This window comes from Cupressus sempervirens, chromosome 8 (genome assembly GCF_028749045.1).
Source record: "Cupressus sempervirens isolate cs-2001-9-10 chromosome 8, ASM2874904v1, whole genome shotgun sequence".
Lineage (NCBI taxonomy): Eukaryota > Viridiplantae > Streptophyta > Pinopsida > Cupressales > Cupressaceae > Cupressus > Cupressus sempervirens.
The window spans coordinates 513,832,868-513,848,338 of record NC_143125.1 but is presented as its reverse complement, the minus strand read 5'-3'; the positions used below and the strand labels follow the sequence as shown (position 1 = coordinate 513,848,338).

At 35.8% G+C, this 15,471-nt stretch overlaps 2 protein-coding genes across 4 annotated transcripts in view; both read right to left on the bottom strand.

The window, feature by feature from the left end:
* The window catches only part of LOC149543452 (lipase class 3 family protein), a 240,940-nt gene that overhangs the window by 31,881 nt on the left and 193,588 nt on the right, over positions 1-15,471 (bottom strand). The window lies entirely within an intron of this gene.
* On the bottom strand, positions 11,943-13,443 carry LOC149543454 (uncharacterized). The gene is made up of 4 exons (XM_089798253.1): positions 13,142-13,443; positions 12,906-13,030; positions 12,535-12,811; positions 11,943-12,427 (listed from the first exon to the last, which is right to left on the bottom strand). The coding sequence occupies exons 1-4, from the start codon at positions 13,361-13,363 to the stop codon at positions 12,041-12,043; spliced, it is 1,011 nt and encodes a 336-aa protein (XP_089654379.1). The 5' UTR covers positions 13,364-13,443; the 3' UTR covers positions 11,943-12,040.

The window sequence follows — 15,471 nt, the reverse complement described above, 5'->3', positions numbered from 1 at the left end:
TTGAAAGATTTATTTTGTGCCCATGGGGCTGGTACTTAATGTGCTAGCCCATATGACTATAAGGGTTGAGGGGACCTAACAGTCTAGGATTGTTGTCCTTCGAGGGTTGTTTCTTAATTTCCAAGGTTCTGAATCAATGATTGCTGCTGACCAATAGCATGCCTAATAGATTGTGTTTCTAAGCTTTGGTCTTGGAATCTCTTACCCATGTCAGAATATGGTCTTGAAGTCTTTTATCTATACTCTGCATCAAAATCTGCAACATGACATCAATCCTATCGATCTCATTGGAGGATGTAGAGGCTTGAGGGGATAGAGCAAGGGATTGTGATGTGGAAGATGTGGGAATAGGGGCTACTGTTGGTTAGTGATTTGGCATATCAAGTAGGAAGGGCATAGGAGGCTTTGGAGCTAACTTTCCTCCTTGTATCAAGATATTCTCTGCCCTAATGGCAAATTCATAGGCAGCAGGGACAGTGTCTTCTCCCATGGTTTGCATCGTAATGGCAATGTCACTATTGAAAGCTCTAAGGTAATGCAAGAAAGCATTACCAAGGGAAGGCTTTACTGAAATAGGTATTCTATCCCATATTTTTTGGAATCTATAATTAAAATCTGTCATACATTCATGGAGGGCTCTTTTGATAGTTGTTAGCTACTCTAAAAGTGAAATATGGTCACTTTTATCCTCAAAATGTTTGCATAGCCCTGCTCCTAACCCATCCCAATTAGTAATAGAATTATGAGGCAAACCTCTATACCATTACAATGCTTTTCCTTCAAGGATGAGGCTAGAAGCCTAACTGCTACATCATCTTCGGTGATACCATGAATATTACAAACATTTGAATCTTCTTGAATGTGCTCAATAGGTGAAGTAGAAGTTTCACCAGTGAAATCAAGGATACTCTTCAGGGCTAATACTGGTATGTCATGTCTTTGGGATAACAAAAGAGGACTTCTACCATTAAAGGTGGCAAAAGCATGAGCTCTAAGTTGTGCCGTATAAACAAGTGGCCTATTGATATGAGCATATTGTATTCTAAGTTGAAATCTATCAACAGGAGTGGAAAGAGATCTTAATGGTGTATGGACTTCTTTTGTACTCCTAACTAGTGATAGAGACAATCTAGTCTTCTTTCTTCTAAGATTTGAAAATGACAGTTCAGTATATTGAAAATTACCTCTAGAAGATGCCCTTGTGTGAGGTTTGGGCATGAACCACAGCAACTTTGGTCTGGAACCAAATGTATTTGAAGCTTGGAGACGCCAAGTACTGGGAGGATGAGCCTCTTGAAGGCTTGAACACGGAAGGCAGTACTATCTTTTTTAGCATGAGCATGAAATCTTTCTTTCACACTAGCAAACTTGAGATCTTCAATACGTTTGTCCATCCGAGCGTGTCAAAAACTATTGATGCAAAAGCTTGCACCCTTGCCTGAGGGAATACTTCTTAGGCAGCCTTGTGTAACATGGAAACAACCTCCAAGCTATGGGACTTGAACTGTGAGGTTGGGTCTCCAAAGAAGGTCAGTTTCCTTTGCTATCAGGGTGCACCTAACTACTCTTGGAGAGGAAAAGGGAGAAGGAATGCATGAAAGCAAATCTACCTATTCTGACCTAAGGGGTGAAGCACCAAAGTAGAGTGTTCAATCCTATCTCCGCCCATACATGCATAGTTAACATCATGACATTAAGATTATAGATTCAAACTTCCTTAACCTATCAATCATATGTAAATTAGACAACCAAACAAATGACACAAGGAAGGAAATTCACTTTATATCATTCATAGGCCAAAAACAAATACAATCATGCAAATGACAAACAACTACAATGCATTGAAGAAAGGAAAATGGATCTTGCACAGTACATCAATGGCTGAAAGAGATAAGGCAGAAAGTCATGAATAGTTCAGAGTTAAAAGGAATTTACAATGTGCATACCAAAACCTGCCAAGGAGAACGAAGAACTGACCCTAAGAAGAGTTACAAAATCTACCTTTATAGTTCAGACATAACTCAAATAGCTTCTATCGTAAGGTAAAGCACAACTACTACCATTAAGATTTGCAGAGAACAATCATATAGATCAAGAAGATCTAATCCTGGTACATGTCCAGAGGCAAGAAAATCATCAAATCCCTAACTAGAAGAACCCTGAAGGTGATATGAAACGACACCATTAATGTAGAAAACCCCTCAAATAGATAACAAGGAGGACAGCATGTCTTTCACGACTTCCTAGCACAGCCATAACTCATGGAGATCAAATGGCGTAGGAAAACATCTTTCTTTCCATTCCTGGCTCAACACATCAGCAAGAAACAACAATTAAACAAGTCCAACAATCATAAAGCACCACATGGACCAATGAGGTTATTTCCTTTCGCTAGCTTGCAAGGTCTTCACAAGTTTGACCGACTTATCACCCTAGCATGCTACCTTTTAAACTCTAACCGCAATCGCTCCACAAAACCATAGGCTTAACCATGACTACCATCGCTTCCTCTCCACCCAGGGTCGCAAGGACACATGGTCGTTTGTCGCTTACCCATATTCTTTAAAGATCAAACACCCACCTCAGCAAACTCATCATCCTTTTGGCGAATCAGCATGAGGAAATTGGCATATCTTCCACCTGAACACTGTCTGGCACCCTTTGAAAAAGTGGTCCCCACTTGGCCACGTGTTGAGACGTCACTTCCCCGCTTTCCTTAAAAACCTTGCAAATTTATAAAGTGGAGAAGCCCCAACCTCAAATCTTGCAAGATCTGATGGCCCAGGAAATATGTGGTCCACTTATGCCCTACATCAGGACCTCAACCAATGAAAAAAACGCCAAACTGCCAACGTGTTCTGACAACTACCCGATTGTTCTGATAGGCTTCCTTTTGTGGTTCTGATAGGAATGACATCACAAAAAAACCACGTGGCACAAAGTCGCTTCCCTGCATTTGTTAAAGACCGGACATGTTCGGAATGCGGGAAAGCGACTACCATAGATCCGCCAAGATCTGATGGTGGATGGAAAACATACTAAGAAACTGGCCCACAAGCAAGATCGAATCAAAAACTGCCACATGTACCTCTGTCTGACAATCCCACCAGCCGCAAAGAAGGAAGGCCTACCGACCCACGTGTTGCAAAGTCACTTCCCCACATTCCTTCAACGCTGAGCAAGTCGATAATGTAGGAAAGCAACATCTGTCGATCCTAAAAGATCTAATGGATGAGAGAAAGTTGCGGGGCCCGTGGAAATAAACTTAGGGAAATACAAAATGCAATAAGGTTTTACTTTGTTTATTTTGTATTTCAATTTGGCATATAAATATTTAAATATGGGAAGCGACCGTTAGGTGGCTTATCATTTAAATTTAAAATATTTGGCCGGAGGGCAAATATGGCTAACAGTCATCTCAAATTGTGAAATGATTTATATAAAATATAACGTTTAAGTATAGGAATTCATTTCTTATAAATTAAGTTATATTTTATATAAATATTGTTAGGATGCTTGAGATAGGTTTCAGGCTCATAGGATTTGCAGTTAAGATTTTAGATTTTGGGAGTTTCTAAAAAAATCCAAACTTAGCCAAATTTAATGATTCAGCAAGCCCCCAACAGTATTACCTCCTGCAGCCTTTCCAAAGTTTCTAAGATGAATATTAAACTAAAACATGGAATTTCAAAATGTTCTAAATCATGTCATCACAAATCCCATGATTTCATTTCCATATCCTTGACTAACTTAGCCCATCTATTCACTCATATCCCTGACTGACTTGACTACCCAACAAGTCAAAGCTGCTCAAACTTATCTCTTCAACTTGGAAGATTGAAAATTACCACCACCTAAGAGCACTCCTACTACCAAAGCAAGAAAGAGGGAGTTTTGCATTTGCAATGTAGCAATGGTGTGAAAACATCACAATATTACATTAGCAAACAACTCCAAATCACCGAGTATTTGTGGAAAATAGTTCAGTATTGACGAGGGGAATAATATTAAAGACTCAAAGATCAAATTGGCTACTTACACACACGCACATATATGTATGCTAAAAAACTGACAAAGTTGAATATGTTCCTTTCAACACCACACATTCTTGGTCATTGAGGGAAAAAGCATGGAAGAATTTGGTGACATGAAGTTGTTAGACTATTTTGTTAAGTTTTGAAGAGGTCGAAAGAAAACGTAGAAAGTAGTTATTATAACTACGAATAAGAAAGTTGAGATATTCCAAATAGTATGTTGAAAAGATGTTAGAAAAAATCTACACCAATCTATATATATATATATATATATATATATATATATATATCTCAAACATGTTCAAAAGATGAAAATAGCCTTCATCAGGGAATTTGAGAAGTTTCGAAAGCTCAATGTAACACCAACAACAAAAAGATGAGTTAAGTATTATAACTACCTAAGTGATAATTGTTTTCATCTTTGTGAATTTTCAGTAAATTCTCTCCAACTACCCTTTTTTTTGTACACCGAAATGGGAGCTTTATATCAGCTTGTGCACATGCTTTGAAGAACATGAAATGCTTGACAAAACAAATCATATATATGTAGAATGTGGAAGCATATGCAGGTTTAAGAAGACAACTACAAATACACATTCAAATGACTTATTCACAAGTTTTCAGCTTTCCAAGTAACACAATTCATAGTCTTTGTTTGTAAGATACTCATTAAACCTATAGTAATTGTGTGGACATGTTTACTTGGTGCAACATATGAAGGCTTTAAGATATTTCCTTGTAGAATATATCGAGATAAGATAAATTTATTAATCTCCAACAAATTACCACAAAAGGTCTAAAGGACTTTAGAATACAAAATAGGTAGCCATCCAATCATGGGGAGGCTAGAAATATATCTCGAAAAAAGCACAAGAAAAAAAGAGAGAAACCGAGGCAACAACCCAAAGGGAGGAGAGGCAAACCAAATAAAGAAACCCCAAAGCCTATTAGAGAGAACCTTGAAAATCTATGTCACTCTGATCAACTCTAATTAGTGCTGACAAGCCATGGGGGTTGTTTAATGTTTTCTACAAGCCTAGGTGGAGAGATCTTGTGTTTAAGCATCCCTCAGTGGCCTCATGGATCTAGATTGAGGAGAGGAGTCCTATTAGTGCTCATTGTTGCGAGTGGGTGGAAGCACCTAGAATAAGGAAGTGACAAGCTAAGAGGAGTGAGAACTCCTATGGAGCTACAAGGAATGGTCCCTGACCCTAACAACTGCCTGCAAGTAGAGGGCAAGGCATCTCTAATCAATAAACCTAAAACACGTAGAGATACATGAGGCCTCCCTATAAAGGTAGTTCAACCTCCCTCTAAACTACTAGTATGAAGCGAAATAAAAGAAGTGTTTCTCCATCTCAACTTCCCCAACACTACATAATTAACAAATTCTATTCACCTTGTCCAACTGATGACATATCATAATGCGAACCCTATGTGATCCCACTTTGAAAGAACAAAGGAAGAATCTGAGTGAATGCAACTAGTGGCATGAAAGATAAGGAGGGCGGACAATGAGCATGTCCTCCACCTTAAGAAAATGTTTTGTGTAAAAACTCATCTTCGGGTGAAGATCCCTTGGGGGTTCACCCAAGTAGTAAGAATGAATTGTCTATAAATATCTTTTCTAATGCATCTGTTCAACTTTTGTTTTGAGGGAAGGAGGTGGTGAGTAGCACCAAGAGGGTACTAGAAGGGAAGAGACAATCAACCTCAATCCCAATAGACTTCATTGGGGTCAACACCTTTGTAAACTAACTCCAAGGACAACTTGAAGAAGTCTAAGTCACCATAATCTCAAAGGAGCAATAAGCATGGAAGAGGTATCAAAGACATCAATTGTTGGAGATCGCAAATCCCCAAATATAGTGTAAGTGCCAAATAAGATCAATGATGGCCTCAAGTCTAAAGCGTTGGGCCCCAGACTCCACAAGAATAATCTTGTGCAAGATGGAATGTTTGCACGTAATGATACATTGAAGGAGTGTCTAGATGCAATCAATAGAAGCCCAATCAGAATCCAATAAAGATACCCAAACCACAATGCCATAAGGAACCATAAATCTGATAGTAGCACCCATTAGAGCCATCTTGGACATGGTGTCCTAAAAGTGGTGCCAGAAACATTTCTCTCAAGCAGGGCCAAGGAACCATACCCCTTGATGATGTGCGGTTGAATAGTTAGTCTTATATTGAAACAAGGGCAAAAAAAATTAACACGTAAATAAGTATAAAAAGTGGTAATCTCAACCTCCTTCCCCTGGAAGAAAAAATGAAGATAAGAGGTCTTGCAACCATTAAAGGCAATCACCCTACTCTTGCTCAAATTATTTGTCAACTATCTCAAGGTCACAAAGGAAGCTAGGAAATCGAAATGCCTCTATAGTCCTTCATAGAAGAAGCCAGAACCACAACATCATCAGCAAAAAGTACAATAGAAATCGAAACCTGACAAAGAAAACACCTATCCCCATCTCGGGGGTGCTCATGAACAAAGCCTTCCAACTCATTGATGTAGATCCCAGAATAGGTAACAAGGACATACTTGCTTAACACTAATTGCGAACCCACAAGGAGTCTTGAGACGACTAAGAATTATCTCATACGCTCGCATAATAGCAACCAACAGAATCTTTGAAATACCAATATCACAATGTCTTTGAAAAAAGGCCCACATTGAAATAGAATCAAAAGCTTTGAGGAAATCCACAAAGAAGCAATAAAGCTTTAAAAAGAGGTGATGAGCCTCCTCAATAATAGTCCAAAGTTGTAAGGCCCCTCCTCGTATGTACTTATTAAATATGATTTTCTTTGTTAAATCTATTGTAGGAGATTTGAACGGATATGAAGAAATATTTTATGTTGTGAATGTCCTAATGAAATTAAGAGTAGTTGATACATCCATGTTTTAATACTCAGTGATTCGAGAACTACTACATTATCTCGACTATTAAACATTAAAATTTCACTAACAATGATACGAGGCATTTTCACTTCATGATAAGGGTGTTAGTTTTGGTACCTCGATAATTAGGTTTTATGCTTTCAGATAGTTTAGTATTCCTTAATTGGTGATGTTTATGATGTTAGGTATATGCATGCCTAACGATGATTATTCTAGTATTTTAATCTGAATTAATGAATAAGTTATGTTATATTGATTATGTATTTGCTGATGATTAAATGTGAGTAGAAATGAATTAAACAGTTAATTATATGAAAGATTCATGTTATGATTTATGTAACTATCTAGATAAGTTTTGAATATATGTATGTGATTTTCTTGAGCTACTGATGAGTGCAATGAGTGTGCAGCATATTTTAGCTAGAAGATCTAACGAAGAAATGAAACTGAACCCTATGTACCAATTGTGGAAACCAGGGTTAAGTCTACCAAAGGTGCAAACCCTGTTGTTCGTATATTATTTGTATCGTGGATTGAATGAATGTATCATGTTGTAATCTTTAAATGTTGATGTTTCATAACAGTGATTTATAGTGTCGCTTGACACTTATGAATTGTTTATGCATTCCAGCATGATAGTTAGGATTAACCGAGTAACCTAAAGATCTAAGTTGGACTAGATTAGTCACCTTTTTACTAATCAATTAGTAATCGAGGTTAGTTACCCTAATCAGGATTAGTGAGTAATATGCATTTTTGAAGATTGTTAGAATGTCCTAGAATATTCCTAGCTTTTGATAGGTCCCTAATTAATCCTAAAGGCCTAAAATCATGAAATCTAAGTACCCAAGGGGTATGGGTACGGGTTGGGGGCATTTTCCACCCCCCTAGCCCCTTTTGTTGACTTTTATGGTCACTCAAAAACCTCATTTTTGCTCTATTGCGAAAATTGATTGTTTCCATCATGAGTTGGATAACTTTAACTCCATCTTGAGGTTAGCCTTATGTCTAGTTGAGTTAGAAGCCTCTAGAACTTTAGGCAAGTGGGGGAGTTATCGCTTTTTTGAGTGGTTGAGTTTAGGATCTTATTTAGAGGCAATTTTTGAAAGGGTTTGAGTGTTCACCCAACCTCCAGTTTTAGAGTGGAATTCAAGATTGAAGGAGAAGAAGGAAGGGAATGCTCATCTCAAATTGTTCAATTGCCATAACCCGATTTTGAACGTAAAAATCCTTCACCTCATTTTGTTCATGTTGTGTTTTATATTTCAGTTTTATTGCATATGTATGTTCATGTGTGTGTTGAGTATGTTTGGGAGGGATTGAAATAGGTTTTCTTAAATGTTTTTCCTTTGTATTTTGCTTTAAATTTCAAAAGGATTGTATGGGTTCTATTGGCATTACTCACCCTCGGATAGGGCAGAAGTGGCCATGTACGAGAGGTCTTTAGTTGGACTCCAACAGTGCAGAGTCTCTTCTTAGGATGAGAAGAGGGAAAGAGAGTAAGGTGTTATGGGCCCCTACTCGTCAGCACAAACCATGTGTTTGAGTTTTGAAATTTGAGAAGTAAAAGAACGAATGTCCTTGTGATATCAGCCCCCAAAGGGCATCTATGGAAAGAACGAAAGTTCTTGAGATTTTAGCCTCGATTGGGCATATGTTATGGTGTTGTGGCTGACGTCTCCTATTGGAAAAATTCACCTTCTCCCTAGTTTGGTTCAATGACGAACCTGTTGTGCAAACCGGGATGGGAGTGAATGTTTGATTTTGTCTTCATGTTATGATTGGTTTTCTCCCGGTCAATTTTCGTTCTCTCCATGACCATCGTGATGTATTGTAGAATTCGTAATGGATCCCTTGTTAAAGGCCACGAAGGAAATTCAGAATTGTATTGGATTTCAAATATGTTGGCAATTTTTCCCTCGAGATGATATCTTGTGCAAAAATGTTACATTTAAATTTATTGTTGAAGTGGCAACGATATCAGTTTTTCTTACTGATTCTTTCCCGGCGGAGCCTTTGAATCAGGTGTTTTAATAAAAAAATGATTGAGTAATATCCTAGCTTATGATATTTCTAGTTCATTTCAGTTTTTTGCATATGTACTTATAAATCAGTTATGATGATGTTTACCTTTCTACGACATTTTTATGTTTTGTAATCATATTCATTTGATTCAGTTTAATATGATAAAACGATGAAATATAATCTTGCAATTATAAGTTCAAACTATGTTAAAGAGAACTCAATGATATGATTGGTATTTCACTTAGTAAATTTTGTGTGCATTATAAAGCATAATGCTCCTTTTTTATAATGTTCAAGCATTACATTTAACATCTACATTATAAATCAACTTAAAATATATATATATACCCCCCCTTGACTAATAAATAAATTTGAAATTTCATACTTAGTCAAAAAATGACCTTCAAAAAAAAAATGTGTTCCCTTGAGGTAAATAGTTTTGGATTTTGTATGGGAACAAAATTAATTGGTTTCTCTACAACAGAGCATCTAAAACATTCTTTTATTATTCCTTTTTGGACAAAATTGACATTATATATTTAAATAAAACAAAAAGAAGAGAAAACAAAATATATATATATATATTAAAACAAATATCTTAAAATATCCTAACACATCACCAAACTAACTTTTTTATCATAACTCCTAGCATGTTATTGGTTTACCAAATATCTTCAAATACCCACATTGCGGATGAGAGAGGGCACCCAAAAGTAATGGCACATCAATCAATGTCAAGTTGACTTAAGGGGGAGGCATGTCAGTTTTAATGCAAGACATTTTCTTTTTGCACTTCAAACCTTTAAATTTTTTTTTGAAAGATTTTCATCCTTTTTGCTTGCCCAGGACCCCTGCGTACTTTTTGAAAGGGGCTGTCATAGGCAGTGTACTTGCTGACTTGGGACAGCATTTTGTCTCCTTGGGATGCGCCTAGACCTTGGGTTGTGTGGGGGAATAGACTTGTGGCCATGTGGCCTAAGGTTTAGGGGGTGGTTAGGGAGTTAGGGGTGGGTTAGTAGGTTAGTTTAATTTAGATTTTTTTGTTAGTTTTTTTTTTGTGTTATTTTAATAATGTAGTTTAGTTATTAATTTTGTTTATTTGAGTCAGTTTTAGTATTTTTTTTTAAAAAAGGTGTTAAATAAAAAGTTATGTAATTTAGTTTAATTTTAGTTTAAGTGTAATTTAGTTAGTTTTTTTTTTTTTTGGTAATTTAATAAATATGTTTTTTTAAGTATTAGAAATCTAAAGTATTTAAAGTTAGTCGTAGAGATTAATTATTTAGTTTATTTTAATGTTAGTGATTGTATTGTTTCTAAATTGTAAGTTAGTGTTATTTTATTTTACAATATTTTAAGATTAGTAGTGGTTATAAAGTTATGTTAGATTTATGAATTCTTTTAATATGTAGGTTTAAGTTATGTTAGTTGATTCATTAGATTATTAGATTAAACTTAAAGTGTTGAATATATAACTAGATTTAATTAGTATGTTTAATGTAGACAATGTTGCGTTGAAATACGATAGATGTTAGATTTAATAAAGTTAAATTATTTTTATGTTAGATGTTATATCAGTTAGTCAGTTCTTTGATTTTAATGTTTCGAATAATTAGAGTTATAATTATTTAAATTGTTATTAGAATAATTGAATTATATTTTTATTAATATTTTGATTAAATAATGTTATATCGTTCATATTAATACTACTTTAAGGTAGTTGTAGATTGTGTTTGCTAGTGGGTCTAGTATACTATTGTTTTGTGAGTATAATATTTTAAAAGTAAATAAAAGTAAGAATGTGTTAGATCTTTTAATTAATTGAAATTGGATTGTTTAATTTAATTAATCGATTTAACAATGAAAGTTTAATTTCACGATTTACTCCTAGATGATGATGATAAACTTAATTTGAATGTCAGGTTATTGATAGAACCTATTCAGTCTTACATTATACATGTACTTTAACTTGTGAAAATGAACATATCAAATTTAGTGAATTTAATTATTGTTATTCTTTTATAATAATAATAAAATCGTGTGTTTTTGCCTCTGTATTTTGGGCATGACAAAAGTGTAGGAATATGGTCCATGGTCTAGTTGTCCTATTGGAAACCAACCTACCCCCAACAACGGATACAATGTTGATCTAACTTCCTAGAGAGGAATATGTGAAGAACAATTGTATAGAGCTTGGCGAATACATGGTCAAACATGATGGTCTTGTATTTGTTGGGATATGTAGTAGGGCCCTACTAGAGAATAAACCAAACTAATTTACTTCATTCAAACACAAGTATCACCCCAAAAAAGTCAATGACTCACTTTTCTTTTGTGTTACATATTTCAAATGATCATTTTATGAAAGTGACTTATGTCACCTATTGTAACTAAAATTTAGAATTTAGGGTTAGCTTTTGTAAAAGTTAGGTAAACCCTAACTTGTCTCAAAAGACATGGTTACTAAGTGTTAGGTAATTATCCTAAGTAATAGGAGCAGTACCCTTCATCAAGAGATGCCTAGTTATATCCTCATTTTAAGATAGAAATTTAATAATTAGACAATACAATGTTGTTAAATAAATACTAATACTAAAATATAAAAATAGGAAATAATAATTATTTAATCTATATTATCAATAAAATACTTAGTTGCCGATTCATGACACGAATCCGATTTGAGACATGAATCCGATTCGAGCACGTGAATCGGATCCGTGGATTCGGGATTTTTTTTTTTTTCCAATTATGATTCGTGGAGGATTCGTGCATATATATATATATATATATATATATATATATATATATATATATATATATATATATATATATATATACTAAAAAATAAGAGAAATATACATAATTCTAAAACTAAATCATTTCATAGTATGAATCTAGTATACTTGATCAATGACATTGATAATTAATCTATATTCACGATTATAAAGAAAATCAACACATTCACATTGAATTACTAAAAGTGAAAGCTTGTAACATTCAAAATATAGATCATTAAACTTAAAGTTTATAACATGATTTACTCATAAAAGAGTCAAGAGTCAACACTAAAGTTTTTTATTTAATCATCAAATGGATTTTCCAGAAAATCCGCATCAGAGGTGTACTGGTGAGCTGCAAGTGTTGCATCTGTATTAGTAGAGGAACCCAAACCACTAGTAGTAGAGGGGATTGTTAACTCATAATCCTCCTCCTCATCATCCACATCAATCAAAGTGGATCTAGCAAGATCTCGGATGGTCATATCTAAATCAAGAGTCTCGGGTGCTACATCCCAAAGCTTTTCGGGCCCCTTCTTGTACTTAGGATCCTTCCGTGACAACAAGCGCAAATTGTTGTGAATGAACACAAAGTCTTCTGATTTTTTTGGAGCCAACCGGTTGCGTTTGATTGAGTGGATAAAGGAGTAAGTACTCCAATTCCGCTCAGCGGCAGAAGAGCTGGCAACCTAAAGAGAAATCAAAAATTATCAATACAACAATCAAGATAAATAAATTAAATAATAAATTCAAGGAATTGAGAATGTTAACCTTAAGCTTAATTTTACAAACTTACTTGGGATAGGACCTTTATGGCAAGAGGTTTCAAGTATGTGAAGGCTTGCCAATGAAGGTACCACCATTTGATGGCACTCATCCTGCTTTGGTCTGCTATGGCAATAGGGTCGAAATCCTCACCTGAGTTGAAAGCAGCAAGTTCACTCCTCACAATTGCCCCAATCTCTAGATCTTGGAATATCTTAGCTAGTGCCCTCTTATACCCATCTGCAACCTCTGCATCTCTAAATGGTGGCACTCTACCTGGAAGGCGAAGTACATCTGCACTATAGTACCTGGGGATAACAAAAGACAATTGAACACTATCAAATATCAATAGCACAAACATTGGATAAAATAAGCACAAACATTTGATAAGAACTACAGTACCTCAAGGATAGAGCATATGCAAGGAGGTGCAAAGGTGTGGTCATCTTGTTCCATCGATGATGAACAATTTTTTCCACCTTCTTGTAAAGGGTGTCCTCAGGATCATTCTCCCTCCTCTGTATGACCTAAGATATGAAATATGAATAATAATTATAATTAGTGAATATGTCAATTTAAACTTTAGAATCTAGATATCTCTCAAATAAAAAATTGTTGTAAAAGAGCGTAAAACTTACCATTTTAATTTTTTCCAGCATACTATCCATGGAATCATAAATATCCCCAAGGCATGGCTCATCACTATCTGCGAAGCGAAGCATTGCCATTATTGGATCGGACATTTCCAACACATAACTCACAAGACCCCACCAATCCTCATCTAGTATCATTCTTCTCACATTTAAAGCCCTTGCTGTATTGGAATTCTTCCAAATGCCCCATTGGGGGCTAATGACCATATGCTTCAATGCTTCTTTTACCTTCACAAGTCATCTCAAGACGATTGTGTGAGACGCAAAGCGGGTTTCAGCAACCTAAGAACATGTTAAACTCAAGTTAGTAAAACATTTAAAAATTAAAACATGTTAATGTAAACAACAAAAATTAATAATTGTGGAATCCAATAATATTCAATTATATATTAAATATAAAAATTTACCTTCAATAACTCCAAGTCTGAGAAACTCCTAAAAATTGCTTGTGACATGTGGTGATTTGTCACAAACATTTGAATCTCTTCAGCTTCCTCATATATCCTTTTCACCCAATCTATTTCAGTGCCAATTGCTTTCATCACTAAATTGAGAGAGTGGACAGTGCATGGTGTCCAAAAGATATGATCATATCTAGACTCTACAATTATCCCTGCAGCCCTGCAAACTTTTGAATTGTCCGTGACCACTTGAACAACATTATCAGGACCCACTGACTCTATGGCATCAATGAGAATGCGTGAAATAAATTCTGCATCTTTCACTTGCCCTTCACAATCAACTGCCTTCAAGAACATTGTCCCCTTAGGGCATACAGCAATAACATTGATCAATGGACGGTTTCTACAATCTTTCCACCCATCCGAAATAATAGACACGCCCGATTGAACCCAAAAATCTCTTATTGGTTGAAGTTGAGCCTCTACATTTTTCCTCTCATCATGTAATATGGTACTGCGCAACTTCTCATAACCAGGCGGTTTGTAACCATGGGGTGCATCATTTATTGCTTCCACCATCTCCCTAAAATAAGGTGATCTAGCAAAATTAAATGAAACACCATTTGCAATTAAACAACATCCAATTTTGTGATCAGCAATGTCTCTCTTTTCAATTTGGAATGCCCTATCTAGTGGGCCTCTCTTGCGGGTGAGTGGAGATGGGTCTTCATCTTCATCATTTGTAGTTGGCATAGGCAAAAAAGGATGTGTTCTTGTGTTTGTTTGATCAAATGATGGTGTTGGTATATTTGTTTTTTGGGAAGCACCACGTTTTGCTTTTGCAATTGCTCTATCAGCATCATCTTGCTCTTTTGCTAATGCTGCTATTTGTGCAGCTGGTAATCCCTTCTTATCACTACCTTGACACATGTGAATTCCTTCACCCGCAGGGCCCAAAAAATGTAGTTTCACACGGGAATAGCAGCTTCTATGTTGTATGTTGCAAAAATTACATTTCCATATGTATGCCCCACCCCCAGGACATTGTGCAACTCTTGTTGTGTGTCTCCATAAAGGAGACCCCTTATCAATTTTGAAGCTTGGTGATGCAGCCCCACCCCCACCCACTGAGCCTTGACTACTCATTGTTCTATTCTTGCAATCTAGAAAAAGTGAAAGAAAACCATGCTTCACACTTGCACAAAAACTTGAAAATTTGGAAAACTAAAAAATAAATCAATAATCTATGAAAGAATTCAAAAATATGGTTGAAATGCATACCTTAAACACTTCTTGCAAGGTATTTGAAGCTCCACAACCGATCTCCTTCGAATCCAAGCACTTCACTTCAAACTAGCAAGTATGAGAGGGCAAAATGAGAGAGCAAAATAGAGAGCAAAATAGAGAGCAAATGAACTTGCATTGTGATTTAGAGGGTCGTTTTTAGGGTTTAGGGCCTTTAGGGCAAAAAAAAAATATTAAAAAATGATAATGGGCCCACGTTTTTGCATACTCCTCCTGTCATTGCCGCGGATTCACGCGGATCCGCACGTGGATCCTCGAGGATCCGGGCAGGATTCGTAATCCTGCCTGTGGATCCGTAAGGAACCGCGGGCCGCGGATCCTTACGGATCCACAGGCAGGATTACGAATCCTGCCTGGATCCTCACGGATCCATACGTGGATCCGGATCCGAATCGGACCCGAGCCCGAATCCGGCCTTTTCCAGGCGAATCCGGTAACTAAGATAAAATAATATTTAGTATGATATTTTATATAACTAGAGAATAGTAAAATTACAATGAATAAATAAAGAAATAAAATTAAATACAAGAGACAATTTTATAGAAGGTATGTTTACTTTCTAAATAGAATTTAATAATAACTAATAATAAACACAAATAAGTAAATAGA